Genomic DNA, 22,617 nt, shown 5'->3' with positions numbered 1-22,617 from the left:
TTTATGAAAATAAAAATGGAACTTGATATATAGATAAAAAAACAGAATTATAGTAAACTTATTACCCACTAGGTTTTAAATATTAGTTTTAATATGAATTAGTATGTTATTGTAACGTAAATCATACCATAATATTTGAAAATTTTCCATTTATGCACAAACAGATCATTAAAATGACAATAAATTAATAATAAATAATTATAATTTATTATGATATAATAACAACAACAATGTGATATAAACAACACATACATTCACAGAGTGATTAACCTCAATTTCGCATTATTTCTGTCGTTGGCTTTGATTATATTAAGCGACGACAAAATTGAGACAGATTCATAGGAATCGATCATTGGTCGCTGTCGAATTGTGCCTTCGGTATGAAAGTCGGGCCAATGAATCAGATAAATGACGCAAACTATAGAATAAATATAACGGTTATTAATTATCACAAACACCATTTTTATACTTCCTACGCAATACACTTCACAAAGATTTGAAACAATTATCAACATCTTCCTGATTTAACTTTACAAGTCTCACAGATTCCTCGAAAAGTTGTCTCGCGACCTTGTTATTGTATGCCCAAAAAACAGCTCGAGTCTTTTTACAGTTCTTGAAAAAATGTCCACTAACTGATCCCGCTTCCTGGTCTAACGCCACGTGAATCGCAGTCTGAGCACCTTCGTAAGGAGTCTTGTACAAATAGAGGCACAAAAACTTTAGTAACATACCACGTAATTTACCAGCACTGTTGAAAATTCCAGTTCCGACAGCTCCAGGGTCAACACTATTTATAACCACATTGTATCCTTTCAGTCTTTTCGTGAACTCATGAGCAAATAACACTAAGCATATCTTGCTTTTGGAATAAATTAGACTTTTTATCCAATAGTCGGTTTTATTCAATGTATCCATGTCGACCATACCAAAATGATGCATGACTGATGAAGTGTTTACTATCCTCGCTGGATCTGATGATTTTCCTGTCTTCATCAGCAACGGAAGTAGCAGAAGAGATAGTAGAAAATGTCCAAAATAATTTACTTGCATGATGAAACTCATTCCGTCAGCAGTAGTGAAGTCGTTGGGGACACCAACACCAGCGTTGTTGACCAAGATGTCAAGTCTATCTTCAGATTTTAAAATGCCTGCAGCGAATTTTTTAACTGAATCTATAGATGATAGGTCCATAAGTTTGAAGACAATATCGTTATTTCCAGTTAGTTCAATGATTTCCTTCCTCGCGTTAATTCCTTCTTCGTTAAAAGGACAAGCGATTATAACCTTAGCTCCACGACGCGCAAATTCTTTGGCGATTTCCAGTCCCATCCCGCATGTTCCTCCAGTCACTATAGCAACTCTCCCGTCGAGCTTCTTCTGAGATTGGCATATGGCATTTGTACTTTTCTCATAGAACCTTATAACAAAGGCGATAGCGATTATGATAACAATTACGAGGACCGCCATCGTGAACAGGCGCGATGCTGACAACCGCCTGATCGACACTACAGCATGTGTCCGTGAGTTGGAATGGTATTAGTACCTTATCTAGCAAAGTAACCGTGCGAATTAATTTTAAGCATAAGCTTAAATTAACCAAGAATGGTTCCGTACAACATCTACTTTTCGACTAATAAGTATTTTACATAATGCATATCTGAGCTGCCATGACGAGTCGCATAGTAGTAAGTGGGGGTGCCATTCTATGACACAGTTGTGCAATAGGCATTGCATGTGCATCATAGGTACATCTCGTAAACACTTTTCTGATTCCAGCGTCGGTATGCGTACATTTATTTAAATGCATACGCAAAAAACATGCCGTATATATGTTAAAATCGATCGTAAACTGGCAACTGGTACTATCTCAATTTTGACAAATTTACATTGACTTTACAGGTTTACAAGTGAAGAAAAAAATTGTTTGCGTTATTTATATAGCATCTGATTTATTAAAAGGGTAATTTCACATTTTATGTATATGAATATGTAGGTAGTTCCATCTCTCTGTAGCCAATCATTAAATGGCGGTCACAAGTAATACGTATTGTTTTAATTAACAGTGGCGACAAGGATGGGATTCCTAGGATAATTATTTGTATTTTTTTTTGGGTGTGTTTGTTTATATTTTTGCATAATAACAGTGTATGATGGCGTTGTCGGATAAAATAGGAGAATTTAGTGTGGAGAACGGAAATTAGGACTTGTATTGTGACCGGCTAGAAATGCATTTCTTAGTGAAGAAAGTGGAAAATGATTTAAAAGTTCCAAAGTTAATATCAGTTATCGGCGAAGTTGGTTATGAACTGATGGCAAATTTGTGCAATCCGAGTAAACCGGCAGATATGAAATATGAGGATATTAAAGAAATCGTCTATGTACGCAGAGCGTTACCGTTTTCGGCAGTGTAGACAAACGGAGGGGCAAACTATTTCAGAATATGTATTGGTTTTGAAGAAAATGTCAAGATTTTGTCAATTCGGTAAAAGTTCGAATGAAAATATGCGTGATCAATTTATGTGTGGAGCGTATAAAGAAGGCATTCGGCAAAAACTTTTTATGGAAGATGAAAAAATACACTTTGAAAAGGCGGTAGCAGTCGCAAAATCATGTGAGGCGGCAGAACGTGATTCGCTTAGCATGCAGGCAGTGAGAAGCGGCGGCTGTGGCAGTGGTCACGGATACACGACGATGCACCGGCTACAGGGACAGTATGGGCAGCGGTGGTGGCATCAACCATATCGACGAGACTGTGCATCGAGTGCATTTGAACCGTGACTGTACAGCATGCGGAGATCATCGACATCAGTGGAATGAACAACGGACGCACTACGTGCATGAAGATAATGAAGATGGGGCACGCCAGTTAGAGAGTGAGAGATCGTTTTGGGAGGATGATGAACCAATTATGCAAATGTCCCTAAAGGAGTATCAACCGGTCAGTATGACACTTATTGTGGATGATAAACTTTTAAAAATGGAAATCGATGCAGGCTCAGCCTTGTCATGCATAAGTGAACAATTATATAATGATAAATTCAATCATTTCCCTCTAAAACCCTGTGGTTTGGTTTTATCAATTTACGATGGCAGCAAAATTAAGCCGGCCGGGTACATAGAAGTGGAAGTAAAATATAACAATATAATTAAAGTACTAGATCTATATGCAATTAAAAAGGGTACAACTACATTATTGGGTCGCCAGTGGTTGGCAGAATTAAACATTGATGTGCCTAAATTTGCGATAAATAACTTAAATAGTGAGAGTGAAGCAATGATTCAGAAAAATAACTTGTCTTCTAGATATAAGGAATTATTCAATGGCGGGCTGGGGCCATATACCGGCGGGCGGGCCACGCTGCGTGTGCGTCCCGAAGCGGAAAGGTTTTCTGCCGGGCGCGGCCGTTGTCGTACGCGCTGCGTCCGCGTATCGACGCTGAGCTGGATGAGATGTTACGCGCCGGCGTCATCGAGCCCATCGACTGCTCCGACTGGGCTACTCCACTGGTCATAGTGGCGAAAGCGGATGGAGGTATTCGCATTTGCGCTGATTTTAAGATTACATTGAATAGGGTTTTACAGGTCGATAAATATCCAGTGCCTAGAATAGAGGACTTGTTTTCTAAAATAAGTGGAAGTAGGTATTTTAGCAAGTTAGATTTGTACCAGGCCTTTAATCAGGTAGAACTAGATGAAAACTAAACGTTATACAGTTATTAATACCCACCGGGGGCTTTTCATGTATAACAGGTTGGTACATGGATTGGCGTCAAGCCCAGGTATTTTTCAAAGAATAATGACAGAATTACTGGGCAATATTCCTAAAGTTATTATATTCTTAGATGATATATTGGTATTTGGGGCTACTTTTGAAAATCATTTGATAGCATTGAATAGTGTATTAAATAAATTAAAAGGACTTTCTCTGAGGAAGTAAAATATTTAGGGTATGTGATAAATAAAAAGGGTATAACTGACTGATGAAGAGAAAATTAAACCGATTTTACAGATGATGAGTCCGAAAAATTTATCAGAACTATGGTCATTTCTAGGAATGGCAAATTTTTATGGCAGATTTGTTAGAAATTTAAGTAGTCACATAGCTCCACTTAACGCCCTAATGAAGAAAGATAAAGAATGGAAATGGGGCAGGGTCGAAGACAGAGCCTTCAATCAAATAAAAAAATTGTTAAGCAGCATAGAAGTGCTGGCGCACTTTGACGCGTCGCGGCCGCTGGTACTGACGTGAGACGCGAGTGCGCACGGGCTGGGCGCCGTGCTGGCGCAGCTGGACGTGGAAGGCCGCGAGCGCCCGGTGGCGTATGCCTCGCGGACACTCACACACGCAGAAGTTAATTATAGTCAGATAGACAAAGAAGTTCTGGCGATCATCTTGCGGTAAAAAAATTCCATCAGTATTTGTTTAGCCGTCAGTTTCACTTAAAAACTGATCGCAAACCCTTGTTGAGTATTTTTAGTCCAGGCGCGGCGATACCGAGTATGACAGCAAGCCGGCTTCAGCGCTGGGCTTTAATAATGTCAGCGTATAATTTTACACTCGTACGTAAAAACAGACCGCAATACTGCCGACGCTTTATCGAGGATGATCGCCGCATATAAAGAAAACAGGGCTGGGGAAAAAGATGAATGTCCCGAACAGACATACCTGCATTTTGCTACAGAATCGCTTTTATTAGATTATAATGTGTTGAATAAAGAGACATGCGGGACCCACTACTTAGTCGTGTGATAAGTTACATAAAGGATGGTTGGCCACATGAGGTCGACACTAAAGAATTAAAACCGTATTTTAATAGGAGAACAGAACTTTACTTAGAGTTAGGGTGTGTTAGGCCATCGAGTAGTTATTCCTAACATTTGTAGGGAAAAAGTATTACGTGCCTATTAGATTACATTTTAATTTTTATACTGTTTTTAAAAGAAAGGACGAAGTAAGAGTCATTACTTATAAATGGTGTAAAAAATGTACTTTAAATATAGATTATGTATTAGGGGAAGAAGGCGTTATATTATTAATTTCACATTTAATGTATATGAATATGTTGATAGTTCCATCTCTCTGTAGCCAGTCAATAAATGGCCGTCACAAGTAATACGTGCTGTTTTAATTAACAACATACACTACGTATTTTTATTTAATAATCCAGAGGGTATATAAATATGCAAACAATATTTTTCTTCACCTGTAAAGTTAATGTAAATTTGTCAAAATTGAGATTGTACCGGTTGCCAGTTCACAACAACAACAACAACAACTATAATAGAAAAAACGCGGCAAATTCCAAACATCTTTATACGGTAATACAGGGTGCTGTAGGCAAAAATAATTTTGAAACTAACACAATAACTTTGTTTTCCGAACCCACGCATATTTTTTCAACACTAAGAATAACTTCCGAAGTACATATGAAATCGTTGGAGGAGATCGATAACCGAACTCAATCTGTATTCATTCAAAAAATACATACCAATTTATAAAGATTGCCATAACATCCTTATTGAAAAGAAGCAAACATTCACACAACGGCACAAATTGTTATAATTTTTAAATTTTCAGCCATTTCTGTTTTGTCACAAAGTAAAAAAAAATGTTTAATTTCGATTTTTTAATAAAGTTTGAGTAAGACTGTACTAAGTCGTTTTTAATTCGGTGTGTGTGTTACTTAATATGGAAATACAACCCACACAAATACAAATTGGGCAAAAAATATGTGCAATTATACAAATGACAATTTAGTCTTTTCGGTACCTTCGACACCATAGACGTTGTAATACGTCCGAAACGTCGAGGTAACTAAAATATGTTTTATACGTGATTAACACCCGAATTAAAAATCAAATAATTATGCAGTAATTGAATAGTAGTAGTAAAGTGTTTCGTCTTTCGGGACAAACTAAGGCGTCTACGCCATACTGTCAGATCTTAAATATTAAGTTTTCTTCAATAATTTAATTTTAAGGCAAGCCAAATGCTCAAGTGGCAGTCAACGTCGAAGGTAAGGTCAAGGGCAAAGCCAAAATGAATAATCTTTGTTCCATAGGTAAGCAAATAACACCGCCGCCGATAGTTGAAAGGGCGCTTGTGGCAAAAACTCAAAACCGAGAAAATAATGTTTCAAGGAATGAAATAAAAAAATATCTCCAAACGAAAAAACGAGACACTTTCAGCAAACGCAGTAAGATCAATCTATATTATTCGCAAAACATGGAATTAATTTTTTTTTCATTACTTATGCTTTATTATTTAATTATTGCCCGTTTTCATTTTCAAAATTAGTAAAAAAACGTTCGATAAATATTCAATACTAAGTACGATGGGCACAAGTAACCACTTATGCCCTTTCAACTTAGCGTAATTACAACACTTGTTATAAGGGCGCGTTCCCACTATGTCGTCACGTTTTATTATCGTTGAACGACTGTCGTGTCTAGCCTGTTCCCATATCACGACTATCTGTCGTGGACGAATTTTTATCGTTGAACGACTGTCGTGACTAGCTGTTCCCACAAGATCGTGACGACAATTTATCGTTTCATGACAGCCTCCTTGCCCATCTCTGGCTACGACCCAACGCTACTGCAAAGCGAGCAAATGTCGCTAGATACTAGCAGGGAGCAGAATACGGGCGGACAGCGATAAATAAAACGTGACGACGATAGTAGCTGCGACAATCTGTCGTCACGTTTTTATCGTGACGTTTTTTATCGTCCGACGACTGTCGTTCTAGCTATTCCCACTGTGACGACAGTTTGTCGTTGTAGCGCTAAAAAATCGTGAACGACAGTTAATCGTATCGTGCTATATGTGAACAACTTCATTTAAATATACAAGCCACGACACTGTAAACTGCACGACAATCTGTCGTCACGACATAGTGGGAACGCGCCCTAAGACGATAGGGCAGTATGTGGTTTTGTAACCACAAAAAAGACATTGTTGTCTTTTCAATGTTTCGACATTTGACATTTTGAACATGTTCATTATTTAAATGAAAAGTAACATTAAATTTCTACTTTACTTTAAAATGTCAGTAACTAGATACAAGTAGAGCTTTAACTGAGGACGATTTAGAAGTCAAATGTGACTTACGTCTTTTTATTTACTTAAGAAAGATTGAAATGTGTAGTTAAAACGAAATGACGTATATATTAAGCAATAAAGGGTTCTTACCTATTTGTCAAAGTCAAAGTCAAAGTCAAAGATTATTCATTCCATAGGTAAAATAAATTTACACTTGAAAACGTCACAGTTAAGCTACTGCTCGTTCACTACGCTGACCTCCCTGAGAAGAACGAGCAAGAAACTTTAGGGATTGCTCTTTTCAAATAAACTTAAATGCTATGGAATACACTTTGAATCAAATTTGTGTGGATTCTGGAGCCATGTCGTCTTTCCATACATCTTTATCTAACACGTAGTCTTCAATTTTGTAATATGATTTTTCGATCAAAATATTTTTAATGTAGTTTTTAAACTTAGGAAATGATAAACTTAATATATGCTCCGGAATCTTATTTTAAAAACGTATACAGTTCCCCATAAAAGAGTTGTTTACCTTGGTTAAACGAAATCGTGGTACCATGAGTTTGGACTTAGCTCTAAGGTTAATATTATGGATATCTTCTTTCTTATTGAAATTATGTATATGTTTACGGGCATATAAAATATTTGAGTAAATATACTGTGATGCCACAGTCATGATACCATTACCATTACCATTTGTTATGTAAATGAGGCCATTTAAATTATTTTTACCATAAAAGTGTGGGTACCTACTTACGCCTTTTTCTTACGGTAACTTCATATCTAATCCACCTAGGAATAAAATAAAAATAGTGGCAGATTCGTCTTTTTTGCTAATCATGGCAGTATATGTAACTCATTTTTATCACTACAGGTTTCTTTATTTTTTTGGTATTTTTTTTTGTGACTGGGGTGGTGTATGCTCACCACCTGCCACAAAAACAGGAGCACATAAAGACGGTTTTGCAACAAATGGATAATATAAACCAATACCTAAAAGGAAGAAGCAAATAGAGATACGAAGGCAACTAGTTTTTTGTTTTAAGCACAGGGGGAACGAAAGTTCCATAAAAACTGTGTTTAACGGAACAAACTAGGAAAAAGGTTGCGTTCGCCAAAAGACCACCTCCCTTTTCATATACCAGGTGTCTACAAAGTTAACTGCAGTTGTGAGAGCTCGCATATCGGTCAGACAGTATGAAGGAACACATCCGAGCAGTAAAAAATATGATGCACAAAAGTCAGCTGTAGCACAACATCTTTTACACAAAACGACACTAACCACTGGATCAAGTTGCATAGCCCCCAAGTACTGGCAACGGAACGTAATTACATACCACTTTTGGTACGAGAAACCACCGAGATCACATAGTACCAAAGCTGAATCCCTCGATTTAAACTATCCAGTGCGTGGAATCCGGCTCTTAGTTCTTACAATAATAAACTAAAACATAGTTTGACTTCAGTTATTTATTTATTCAGCATATGGATATGGCGAGTGTACGTTGTTGTTGGATAGTCGTCGACAGTGAAAGAGGGTAGACAGATATGTCCTTAAAGCTGTCATCTATCGCTGGCCAGTCATCCCGTGACCATGGAGCGTTAACCGTTCCGAAATATTAGAAAAATAAAAAGAAATCATAACATGGTAAGAAACTTGTAATTAGTGATACGTCACATTTATTAAGCTCTATTGCTTATCATAAGGTACACTGAATTAAGAAGAATTAATAAGAAATTCTTGGGATCGCTCTTTGTAAATAAACATTTGTACACATATATCATTTACAATATTTATGTATTTCAAATATAGATACGAGTGCCGCGTAGGCGCGCCACTACCGCTGCGTTTCTCCCCCGCCGCCGCACAGTGGGCCCAAATTGATAATTCTTGGACATAGGAATAACTTGTGGAGTATCGAGCAAATTTTTTTTTTATGTGATAGATAATAACATTCCTAACAACTTTTATTCTTGCATGATTTGTTGAAAAGTTGATAGTTTCGGAGAAAAGTTTTTTTTTGTATGGAGAAATTTACATTTTATTTTTTATCTCAAAATATACGAAAACGTAATGTGCGTGGGTTTCTTACAGTATAGTTCCTATCATTTTCTATGTAGAAAAAAAATAATCCGTCTGCATGTACTAGCGGCTTTGTAAGTAAAGGTGCGGCAAAATTGGCTAAAAATACGGCTTAAAATTAATTTTAATGTAATTTAGAGAACGCTATAACAATAACATGAAAGTTAAACGTAAACTAGTATATTGAGTTAAAAAATAAATAACAAATCTAAAATTTAGCCACCTTTTTACTCGTAAAGCCGCAAGTACCTGCAGATGAAAAAAAGAAAGAAGCATTTATTCGGCTATTACAAATAAATATACAAATGATAATAACAATAATATTACTCTAAATTTAAATTAAACAATAAACCACTAAAAAAACAAAAAATATATATTACTAAGTACATAATAATAGCCGAAAAGTCTAGCCAGCTCAGCTTAATGCTGGGCAGAGCCACTGATTACATAGAGCACATAGAAAAATTCGTGAGGCCCGTTGGTTCGTTCCGTGGCTTAGTTGGTATAGCATCTGGCACGGTATGCAAGAAGACGTCGGTTCGAATACAACCGGATCGAAGGAATTTTCCTGAGTGTTCGATCTTTGTATTAATAATTATAACAAACTAGTGGAGTAATTTCACAAAAAATAATTGAATATCAATTCAATAAAAATTTAATTAATACAGTGAATAGCGACATCTCTCGCCAGGACTGGTAGTTGTAAAGGTACTGACTGGGTGCTAAATCTGTCATAGATTTCTCATAGATGGCGCTAGGACTAAAAAGTCGTTCAAAAAATCAAATACAAAGACACGACGCAAGCACATAGAAAAATTCGTGAGGTCCGTTGGTTCGTTCCGTGGCTTAGTTGGTATAGCGTCTGGCACGGTATGCAAGAAGATGTCGGTTCGAATCCGACCGGATCGAAGGAATTTTCCTGAGTGTTCGATCTTTGTATTAATAATTAAAAAATTTTTTCTATTAAACAATCAGCTTTTCAAGAAATGACATAAGAATAAAAGTTATCAGGAATGTTATTATTAATCATATAAAAAAAACAGCTCTGTATTCCTAAAATTGATTAAATAATAATTTAGTCTAAAATTTGTACTTTTTATTTCCGGCATACAGGCAAGCTGCAAGCAGGCTGTCGAAGGACCTCTTCAGGAGATGAAAATCGTTAACCGCGTAACTGGTTCTTGATTTTTGGAAATACCGGACCAGTAGTATTAAGATATCAATACACGCCCAAATAAGTAGGACAAAAATTTTTCACGTGCCAAACGAACCCGTATTTTGATTTGTGTTTGACGTCAATAACATCAAGTTCAAGAACGCAGACTTGAAGGAATGAATGTTTCATAAATTATGTAAATTAAACTAGCCGACAGGTGACGAGCTCCTGGTGTGAAAAGTAACTAAAAACAAATAGAGATAAGTTTAATTTTTTTATAGTACCATAGTTTTATTTATGAAAATAAAAATAGAACTTGATATATTTAGCATTTTTGAAATTAGGAACTTAAAGAAACAGAATTATAGTAAACTTATTTCCTACTAGGTTTTAAATATTAGTTTTAATATGAATTAGTATGTTATTGTAACGTAAATCATACCATAATATTTATTTTCATTTTTTCCATTTATGCACAAACAGATCACAATGACAATAAATTAATAACAAATAATTATAATTTATTATGTTATAATAACAATAAAAATGTGATATAAGGAACACATACATTCATAGAGTGATAAGCCTCAATTTCGCATTGTTTCTGTCAGTTAGTTCAATGATTTCCTTCCTCGCGTTAATTCCTTCTTCGTTAAAAGGACAAGCGATTATAACCTTGGCTCCACGACGCGCAAATTCTTTGGCGATTTCCAGTCCCATCCCGCATGTTTCTCCAGTCACTATAGCAACTCTCGGTCTAGCTTCTTCTGAGATTGGCATATGGCATTTGTACTTTTCTCATAGAACCTTATAACAAAGGCGATAGCGATTATGACAACAATTACGAGGAGGACCGCCATCGCGGACAGGCGCGATGCTGACAGCCGACTGATCGACACTACAGCATGTGTTCGTGAATCGAACACAATCGAAATCGAATCGAATCGTAATCTAGCAAAGTAACCGTGCGAATTAATTTTAAGCATAAGCTTAAATTAACCAAGAATGGTTACGTACAACATCTACTTTTCGAGTATTTTAACTATTTATACTAATAAGTAGGGGAGAGGGCGCTGCATTCGCCTAACGAACATCGCTTTGTGTTAATTTATTTTAAAAAATAGCTACTGTAAAGTTCTTAGGTTTTCGCGATTGTTACACATAGGAAATGAAACTATTTTTCCAGATTTAAATCGCATCTATTAAGACCTATTTCAAACCCCTGAGGAAGATTTGTCAGTTCCTGAGACCCGTGAATTGTAACATCCCCTTACAGGAGTTTACGAGCTTGACTGTGAGTGCGGCCTCTCTTATATTGGACAAACCAAGCGAAGTATTTGTACCCGCGTCAAAGAACATTTAGCTGATGGCAAACACCGTCGCGTAAACAAGTCTGCAGTCTGCGAGTATGTCAAGGATAAACCTACACATCCAATGAAGTTTGACAAACCCCAGGTCCTTGCAAAAGTAGTCCGTTATCTACCCAGGATGCTGCGAGAGGCCATTGAAATTAAAAAACATCCTAATTTCAACAGGTAAAATGGTTTCTCCGTACCACCAGTTTGGGATGCTGTATTTCCTCTGATGAAAAATCCCAAACAGACATAAGACTGCAGTACTAATTAATATATTTTAGTTTATTCTAATTTCAATTATTAATTAATAATAAATTGAGTTTAATAAAAATTCATTCAATAAAATAATTTGTAAAAGTTAATGTAGCGTAAATTGGAATGTTTTCTTTGTAAAATTAAAAATAAGGTATTTAATTAATAACTATTGTAACTATAGTGAAAAAATAGGGTAGTTTGCATTAATATTAGACATAACTGGTTGTTGACTGTACCACCTCAGTCAACCGTGACCATGGAACCTGTAAAGGGCCCGAAACGTCGGTTTGTTTAAAAAAACAAATATACGCTATTTAAATCCGGAAAAATAGTCTCATTTCCCAGCTACTATAAGTTTTCCAGTTCTTAATGTTTACATAAGTGTTCATAGTTGTTCAATTCGCCAGAAAAACTATTATCATCGTGAAATACCTATTACTATATCCGCTCACGCGATACATGCAGCCGTAGACGCATACCACACCTAGAGATGCCGGTGATGATTTTATACCGATTTATCGGATATCGAAGTTATAACAGGTAAAAGAACTAATATTAATTGCTATTTCGGTAACTACTCTAGCAAACCATAAAGTTTTTAATGCCTGGGTCTGTCATTTAAAAAAAATAAACAATTTCAAAAATACGTCATGACAATCGTGTGTGTTATTGTTTGGGCTGGTGATTTCGGTGTTTATTTATTGAAAACATACCGTAAGTAGCGTTTTTTAAGTTTACCATGAATATAAATGTTTATAAACTATGCTTTAAGGAGTAATTTCATGGTAAACATTAGAACCACTCAAACGAAATATTATAAAGAAGAAAGAAAGAAAGAAAGAAAATACATTTATTTGTTTACCACAATGACACCACAAAAGACATATTATTTTTGGTGTACTTGGATAAATAGATTATTTTATCCAAGTACATCAAAACTTTCATTAGTGCTTTTTAAGTGCAGGATTTGCGGTGTATTACTGCATTTTATTTGAGATGTTTTTGTTGGTAGTACGGAGGGTATTTATTTAGCAATTTAGCAATGCAGAATAATAATTTTTATTTATAAAAACTTGTATTTAAACTAAATGCTTTTCTAATTTGCAAAACCAAATAGCCGCCATTTTGCGGTAGGAGGAGTGCATCGCGTGAGCGGATAAGAAATTTTAGTGCGTAAATATCGGCTACAAAATTTTCTCTGTACGACTGTTAAACCAGTGTATGACTTTAAATTTTAGTAATAAAGAATAAACATGTTCCTGCAAAATCAGTGAGTGTTGTGAAATTAATCAAAACAACAGGATTAAAAGTGTTTTTTAAAAGGAGACTCATTGCGTCGTTGCTACCGTTCGTTAAAAAAGTGTCTTGCTGTTACCCACTTCGTCGCAACATTGAATAGATAACAGCTTACTACAAAACTGTACCGTAATATCGCCGGTAGAACTTGTGTGCGCACTGGTCTAGCGGGATAGCGGCCGAATTCAGATTTCACCGCCCGCTGTTCGCATCTCAGACGCTGAAGGTTTGAAGGTTTTCTTGCGAAGTATTTTTTCGTTTTTTTTCTTTTTTCATTATTATTATTTTATTATTGCTATTATTTTTTAAATTTTTCATAATATTATTATTATCATTATTTCCTCTTACCTAAGTTCCGTAACATAACACAAACTATAAATTACATAGATACAACGCAGCACTGAACTTGTCTCCTTTTGCTTGACTTTTGTCAAACAAATCTCGGAGACAACGTACCTTCACACATTCCATTAAAAGACTTTTATTTAGTTATTTACATTATTATTATTATACAGAAAATTTAGTACAGACAGTTTTTAACTTTAGTTGATTACCGTTACCGATTTAAGTAGCTATCGATAAACACATTAAAACACTACAATAACTGTCACGTATTTGTAAGCGGGTCTCAATTTACTTCAATACATTTGAAGTAAACTTTGATGTATTTGCTTGTATTTTACAGACTTACATACATAAAGTACTCACGTGAGACCTTTAACTATTACATAATATACAATTTTATTAACAATACCTCATATATATTTATATATACATAAGAGTAATTTTATTAATATTATTTTCGTGAGATTTGTATGTTCTTTACAATTATCTTATAGATTAAGGATTAGAAATAGACAATAGCCCACTGTGCTAGTAGGAACTTCGTATTTGGAAGATATACTTTTACATCTTCCTATTGATAAATTACATATACTTTTAAGTACGGTGTGTGCGCTTACATTCCATTCGATACGTTCCAGTGACGCGATATCCAGTACAACATGATGACCAGGAGAATGTTGTCTGAAGAAAAGAATAAGAAGATGGAAGCGGAGCTCAATGAACTGAGGGCACTGACAGATATACTTCTTCAAGAACGCGATGTAAATGAAATGCAAATGCAGGCGCTCAAGACTTTACGTATGACATTGAAAGGGAAATTTGATGAAATCCGACAATTTTGTGAAGAATTAGAAAAAGAGTGCAAACGTAAGGAATTAATTATAGAGATAAAATCACCAAGAAGACGAAGACGCTTTAGACCGTATCAGATTTCTTGAAAGACAGGTAATGGAATCAAATGCTGAAGTTGCATCATTACATGAACAAAGCGGAAGTTACGACCACCTAACGACCTTGTCACTCCGTGATGAACTAGCCATGGGAGACAGGAATGTATGCAGCACTAAATCGCAAGACCCAAGATTTTCCAAATTAAACAACCTGATAAAAAAGAAATCGAAAACACTTCCGAAACTAAAATCAGCAAAGTTAAATTTACACAAGGACAAGTTGAAGATGGCCGAACAAGTGAAAGATCTGGAGTTAGATCTTCAATCGCGAACTAAAGACCTACTTTCTACGCAGAAACAACTAGAAGAACTTTCAGCTGCAACTAATGAGCTTTTAAAGATGGGTACTGAGTATAGAGAACTTACTCAAGTCCTTCTTCAGAATGAGCTTAGTAAAACAGATGATCCAGTGGAAATAAATCAGACACTGAAATTTACGTTTCAAGTATTTAATATTTTCATTTCATTTCAAATATTTTCATTTCCTACGTGTAACAATCGCGAAAACCTAAGAACTCGAAAGTTATTTGTTTTTCAATAGAAACAGCGTATCATAATTATTCGTTTCTTAACTATTTGTGATTGCCAGTTATGAATGAACACTTCGTATTCTTGTTTAAAAACCAGTTGTGAAAACAATAATAAAAAAGGGTTTTTCTTAACCAGTTAAGAAAACTTAGTTATGAAAGTGAACTAAAGGTTTTGAACTGACTAAAAAAAAAGTTGTTTTAGTACGTATTTTACGCGATTACATTTACATTTGTGAACCGATTTTAATGGTTCTTTGTTTTTTGTTGCAAAGTGAGTACCTCAGTGTTGGTCCCATTTAAATCTGAAAAATATTTTCCACTTCTAAGGATGGCAAACTAGGGGATAAATCTGGTGTCACGCATTTTCCGGTAACTGATTTCAATAATCACTCACTGCGAGTAAATTACTTTTTACTTAGTATAAGACTGTTATTTATGACGTCGTTTTGAAAACTGAGTCGCTATTACAATTTCAGTTGTGAAAATTTTCGTTTTACGATTTTCGATGTGGCTTAAGTCAACAAGAGAGTTGTGAGAGACTTCAATTGGCGTTTAGTGATGAAGTCCCATATCATAGTTCTGTCTATTCGTGGTTCAGTGAATTTAGTGTGGACGTGGACGTGATCACCTCCATTACGATGTACGTGAAGGTCGGCCGGCGACTACGGTTACCGAATTTAATATTGGTACCGAACAGCTACGATTGAAACAGACAAAAAAATACTTGTCAGCAAATTCGTACTGTATTAGGCATCGGCGGCATCGGAATGCGCCAGGCGCACAAGATTTTGCATGTGCATCTAAAGGTTTGGAACCTTGGCACTCGATGGATACCGCATGATTTAACGGAATACCAGAAACGACTAGGTGTAGAGTGGTGCCGTAAAATGATAAAAAAGTTTATTGGAGGACAATCCGCGGAATGGGTCTTTCCCATTGAAGATTTGTAGACGAAAGTTAAGAAAAGTCGGAGTGCTGGTAAGAAAATGGTTGCTACTTTCTTTGATAAATCAGGACATTACACTACTGTAGCGCTTGAAGACCAAAGGACAGTGACTGCAGATTGGTGTGTAAACACCTGCTTGCCTAGAGTGTTAGAAAAAGTTTGCGAAAAGCGTCCTCGAAAATATATCGTCCTTCACCACGACAATGCCTACATAATTCTACTAAGGTAACAAAAGCATATTTGAAGGCCTCAAATGTGGAGCTAATGTCCCATCCGCCATACTGCCCAGACCTTGCACCATGTAATTTCTTTTTATTTAAAAAAATCAAAGATAATAATGCCTTCCACGAATCCATTGAAGAAGTCCCTACGAAAGGCTGGTACCACTGCTTTTCACAATGGTTCCAGCGAAATGTGTGAATGGCATATACTTTGAAAAACAATATATCTATATTATAAATAAATAAATAAATATCTGGTCTTACTTATCAGAATCCAGGAACTTTCAGTATGGCCTAAGTATTACAGTGTTTTGGTTTGACATGGAATACTGAGCTGCAACAATTTTAATTCAGATTTACCGTAATTTATTTTTTCTTTAAAGTTTATTATAGCCGATGCCACTAAGATCAGATCAAGATCTAAAGGTTAGATTTATAGAGACAGGTTAATGATTGCATAGCGTTGTAGATATACACTCTTTGATGTTGATTATTATCATTTTGTTGGGAGTGTTTGTTGCAATCCTTTATTTCTACGCGACCTTTTGCTATCTGATTATTAACCTTAGACTATGTTACATTGTATTACGCTTATACAGACTACATCTCCATTCCTTTCTGAAGGCGGGCTGGATTGGTTGGCAATTTTTTTTAGAAAGGCCTTTGCAATCGAATTTGTGTTTAATTACTCAACGCAAATCGAGTTCTTAGGTTTTCGCGATTGTTACACATAGGAAATGAAACTATTTTTCCGGATTTAAATCGCGAATACTTGTTTTTTCAAACAAACCGACGTTTCGGGCCCTTTACAGGTCCCATGGTCACGGTTGACTGCTGATACTCAGCGCAAAGTTATATTTTCTGAATCTATTGTACTTTAACATTTAAAACATTTTATTTAGTTTAGGAAGGTCTTTGCGATAGCTGCGATAGCTGCAGTGCCATTCAAAGCTTTACGCTTTGACGCTTTGAATGGCATTGCAGCTATTATGGACAGGCGTGTCGCTTACCACCAGACACAAGACTCGTTCATCACGTCATTGGTATTATTAAAAAAAATGTTTGGTCTGTGGTGGCTGTAATTCTGTGGATGAATTCTTTCACAAGGATCTCTAATGCTATTAAAATTATTATAGTTTGGTACGGTTGTCAATAATGCAACTTTCTTTTTAGCCACTGCAGATGTCGATAATTTGTTCGTTGATATTAAAGAAAATCTACTAATATCTGGCACGATGGGCCACAGAACTAAATTTATTACAAACTTCCAATTTAAAAAAAGACAGTTTTTATTACTTGCTATTTTGTGCAAATATAAAAAAGAAACTTACTGCTTCAGCCAAGACGTCTCCAACTCTGTCAATTTTCAGGATTGTCACTTTCTCCTTATCCAGCTCCTTGTACATCTTCTCCACGACGCTGGCATAAGGGCTGAGCATGCCCGTAATGAGCAGGATATCCGGTTGACAGCCCTTCAGCACCAGGTCCTTGCGACTTGAATAAAGATATAATATGTTATATATACATTTTGTAGCTAAGGATGTAATGGCTACATTTACGATATGATGTCTTTATTTACATAATTAATAAACTCAAAATGAAATGACTCTATACTAATCACTGGTAAGGAAATTCCCCAGACAAGAACGAGTAAAGGGGTTGTTGTTTATAAATAAACATTGGTACCTATAGTCTACATACTTTGCTGCCTTTGCAGAAACTGCAACACAGTTAAAGGAATTGGTGTTGGTAATAGATTCAACATTTAAAGAGTGCGTAATAAAGATAAACATAAAGATACACCAATTGAACTGGTAGATATTTTCAGATATTTGGGCAGCTTAATTACTAAAGACTCCAGGTGTACCTACACCTGATATTGTTGCACGAATTGCAACGGCAAAAACAACTTTTAACCCAAAAAAAACACTGTTAAAATCACGCAGCTTGTCATGCAAGAAGAAGAAACATCTAATTAGAGTGTACATTTGGAGTATGGTACTTTATGGATGTGAAACATGGACACTGACACAAAGAGATAGGGAAAGATTAGAAGCTTTTGAGATGTGGTGCTGGAGGAGAATGAAGGGTATAAGTTGGATAGAAAAGAAAACCTATGAGGAAATATTGAGAATAGTAAACGAGAAAAGAACGATCCTGAATATTATAGAGTATAGACGCGGGAAAATTATTGGACATTTGATACGACACGACAACTTCTTTAAGACCATTTTGGAGGGAAAGATCGAGGGGAAGAGGGGAAGAGGTCGACCTAGGCGCAGTTACATAGACCAAATAAAGGAAAAGGCCGGTATCGTATCATATAAGGAGGTCAAGGAGCTGGCTTGTAGGAGAGATGACTAGAAGAGGCTCCACCGACAAGAGTATAACACTTAAGTTTGATGATGATAATGATGACCTATAGTCTGTCTTTTTTTGAAAACGGTGTAAAATGACAGTTCATTGTGCGAAAGTGTTGCCCGCTTGCGAGCAGCTAGTGATTGCAGTCGATAAATATTCTATCGACTATCGACTGAATATTGGTCACGCTTATTAATAAATATCGGAACTTGTTTCATTTGAATCATCCTCGACCCATTATTCATCCAATTACTAAGCACAAGTTCTTTTGAATTGTCAATTTTTGTAAGTTCATTCATACATACACTGTATTTAGAATTATGTATATGAAAAATACATAGAGGACAAATATTTTAATGATTTTCATTTTAATTCAATATATATAATGAAATCCGGCAATTCTTGTTAAAATGTACCTATATGAATAAAAATTGATTTCGATACTAGTAGGCCAACTGTTAAAATAAGAATAAAGAAGGCAATAATGCAATTAGTAACCATTAAAACGTCGTAACATTCATAATTCAGTCATTTTCGGCAAACTTTTATCTCCTTTCATAATCTATCGATAAAACTATCGGCAACAACTACATAACTATTTAAAATTTTGTGAAAACTGGCAACCCTACAAATGTCATTTTACTCCGTCTTCAAAAAAGACAGACAATGTACATTTATCATTTACACTTTCTATTTAAGACGTGGTATTTCAACGCGAGCCTAGATTTTAGGAGGTGAGGTGTGGGGGGGTAGCCTCGCAACATCTAGCCTCGGGCCATCCGTCGCAACACAAATCCGACGTCGACAAGCGCCCGATGGCGACAGACGGCGCAGCGGGCTGCACGGCGTGTTAAACCGCTAGGCAATTATCAAATTTTGGGATAACGTTAATAACTATAGGGCTTCCGTTGAAAACCTAAACTGAGCAGGTTTTCTGTAGTAAGTATTTATAGATAAATATATCCATATAAAAATTATGTACGAAGTTAAAAATTTATTTTTAAATGATTAGTTTTAGATTTTTATTTTAGCCTGTTTTCAGGATTTTATATGATCGGATAAGAAACATCATATCGTGAAACACATTAGCACGTTCTTTAGCCAATAATCTTAGGTGTATCGTATATATTTTATAAGACCGTCATTATAACATCCCAAGGCGGAAGGTATCCATGATGGATTTCTCCGCGTAAAAAAGTGATCTTTGGAGGTATCAAAAGATTCTATGAACGAAATTAGTCGGTGACATTTTTATGCTTAAATATGCGAGTTGTAAACTGTCAAGTACACGTAATTAGTTGCATGTAGTCGGTTGATTTTAATAACTTTCATGTGATAAAAGCATTTTTGACGGATGATCACATCGGTACCTCCAATGAACACTATGCCAACTTAACGTTTTGGGCATTTTCTGTATTTTTGTAAACAGCCATATTTATTTACTAATATTAGGCTCCTTGAATTTTGTTAAAAAAATAAAGAAAAAAAACAAAATATAAACATATAAACTGCCTCAGTGGCCGAACGGTTACCATGCCGGACTGCCACGCAGAGGTCCCAGGTTCGATTCCCGGGCCGGGAGAAATATTTCTATGGCCTACAATTATTTCTCTCGTGAGTTTGGGTGTAATTTGTGGTTGTCTATATGTGTGTCCGTGGCACCCGCGACACAGGGTTTCCCTAGTGCGGGGCTATGTTGAGTGTGTGCGTTATTAATTATTAAAAATAAAAAAAAAACAGCAAGTTCAAAAATTTTATTGGTGTAGTGTTCCTTGGAGGTATCGACATGTGATTTTATTATACCAAGAAGTACTTACTTGATGAAGGCGCGCACATACTGCTTGATGTTATGCGTGTTGAGATTCCCGCGCAGGCGCGAGCGATACTCCGTCAGCAAACGCTCCTTCTCGCCCACTTCGCACGAGTCGCTGTTAATTTGCTAATCACGAAAACGTAACAATCATTACATTGCCCTTCAATATAAGTGACAAACTAAACACCTTTAGCTAAATGAAGTAATTAACTAGGAAATTCTCTACAAGAACCGGTGTAATTCCTATTATCTACGCGGAAAAGAACTGTACGCTGCAACAACAGATAGTAATTTATTTTAACTTAGCAACATTTATATACCATAATACTATTGGTTGTTGAATGAAACCCAATTCTTCTCCACGCCCGCTTGGTATATAATACGAGTATAATTTTATTGCTATTGATACGGAAACTACTATTTTTTTTTTAGAAAATAGAAACGTTAATTAAATTTTGTTGCAGTCTATTTGAACATCGATAAAATGTCGATAATTGATCTCCAGATCCAATCTTATACAGTGTTACAGTTTAAGTCTTTGAACAAAATAGAAGAAATCCTACATTTCAGCGAAGTATTCATTAGTCAGAGTATTGGTTAAGCTGAATAATTATCATACAATAGGTAGCTAAGCGTCTAGTAACTATAAATAAAATTCTACACTAGAACACCAAAATCTACAAACTACAATGGAACACAACAAATGACAGAAAGCAAAAAAAAACATCTACTCTAAACTAAACAAAAGCCGATTTAAAATGAAAAGTGTTAGTAAGTTAGTTTATTTCTATGAAGGTGTTATTGGCAGAAGAGAAATGCCTCTATAAGCATAGACAGATAGCATAATTATCTAAAAAGCGACCTCTTAGAAGCCAAAATACCTACCATAGGTACATAGACACGTAATAAAAAAAATTATGTTTGTATGTCAAAAGTATAATCAGCGCGAAAAATAAATCACATATATTTGTTTTTTAAGCTAACCAATCGCACATGACAACTAACATAGTATTATCTCAAAATTGCTATAAGTTATATTAATATTACCTATTTAATTTCATAGCGACAGTGTTGTCCTGCCACTATGAAATTAAATCGTATACGAATGACATACAAATATAGCGAAATTTTAGATACAAATTATTAATATTATAAGGCAATTTTGAAATAAAATATAATATAACGCAATTTTTGAAATAATATGTTAGTTGTCAAGTGCGCAATGTTTCTGGCTCTTTATTGACTGTCAAATACAATGAGAACGAAAATATTTTTTCGTATGTAAACGTTGGTTTGATTGAAAAAAGAAATGCATACTATTTTGATCCGGATAAAAATTTATCATTTCCAATACGTAATTTTTGCGAATTCGATATAGGTACCTAATTTAAATAACATTTCTTATTGCAGCTTTTTAACTAGATTTTGTGCAAATAAAACACATATTTACTAGTTTTTTTTCTAACATAACACCAATTACCTCTAAACGATGTCAGACTTTACTGTTTTAGTTAGATTTTATTTGTTAGATTTTAAAACAAATACCAAAGCACGTATTAATAAATCCAACTCAAGTCACGAACGATATTTAAAGTCTTTTTAAGCAAGTATCTTTATTGCCTGTATGACATCAATTTAATTTTGATTACCTACCTACTCAATGATTCGATATGTTAAAAAAAAGTCACCCAGCAGTTAAGCATTGAATTAAGATCATTATTAGATACTAATCAATCAAATGCAAGGTCTTTGGCATTTGAAATGGTATCATCTTAAGGAATGCCCACGAATATAGTTCATTAATACAGGAGAGCTTGACTTGCGTCTCAAGTTCTGAGATATTAATTAAGTTTAAAAACAGTGATTAACTTGTTTAACGTATTATTTAGGAAAATGAAATGAAACTGAAGCGTTTATTTCTCTTTATTTAGAAAGTAACAACCACAAAATTTTCGTTCGTTCAATTTTCTGATAATTGTTCGCGGAAAATCATTATATCTTTACGGTGGCCATTTTGAATCTCCCACAAAATTTGATACCTAAACATTGTTTTTTCCTTAATGGCGGCCACAGGACTAGGGTTTCATTATTTTTAAATTTAGTGCTAAAGTCGGTTTTTTAAATAGAGATATTACCCAATAACTAATACCCAATTTTGGAGGTATCACTAACTCCTAAGATACATGATATCCTAGTTTAGGAGTTACGGGATCACTTTTAAATGGTATTTCTTCTCTTCTTGTACAACTATCATTTTG

The 22,617-nt window shown here is 35.3% G+C and overlaps 2 protein-coding genes across 7 annotated transcripts in view; both read right to left on the bottom strand.

Moving 5' to 3' along the window:
• Window positions 1-22,617, bottom strand: part of LOC113236420 (uncharacterized protein ZK1073.1) — a 152,991-nt gene that overhangs the window by 3,027 nt on the left and 127,347 nt on the right. For all 6 annotated transcript variants that reach the window (XM_026472465.1, XM_026472466.1, XM_026472469.1 and 3 more), the window contains 2 exons: window positions 20,364-20,485; window positions 17,517-17,679 (listed from right to left, as the gene is read on the bottom strand). In XM_026472465.1, the coding sequence (XP_026328250.1) occupies window positions 17,517-17,679; window positions 20,364-20,485 (285 nt within the window). The remainder of the gene's footprint in view (window positions 1-17,516; window positions 17,680-20,363; window positions 20,486-22,617) is intronic.
• On the bottom strand, window positions 76-1,503 carry LOC113236421 (retinol dehydrogenase 11-like). The gene has a single exon (XM_026472472.1). The coding sequence runs from the start codon at window positions 1,468-1,470 to the stop codon at window positions 487-489; it is 984 nt and encodes a 327-aa protein (XP_026328257.1). The 5' UTR covers window positions 1,471-1,503; the 3' UTR covers window positions 76-486.

Source organism: Hyposmocoma kahamanoa, unplaced genomic scaffold (genome assembly GCF_003589595.1).
Source record: "Hyposmocoma kahamanoa isolate Upper Pololo Valley unplaced genomic scaffold, ASM358959v1 92, whole genome shotgun sequence".
NCBI classification, from domain to species: Eukaryota; Metazoa; Arthropoda; class Insecta; order Lepidoptera; family Cosmopterigidae; genus Hyposmocoma; species Hyposmocoma kahamanoa.
The sequence above is the reverse complement of the archived record's forward strand: the minus strand, read 5'-3'. Positions and strand labels throughout refer to the sequence as shown.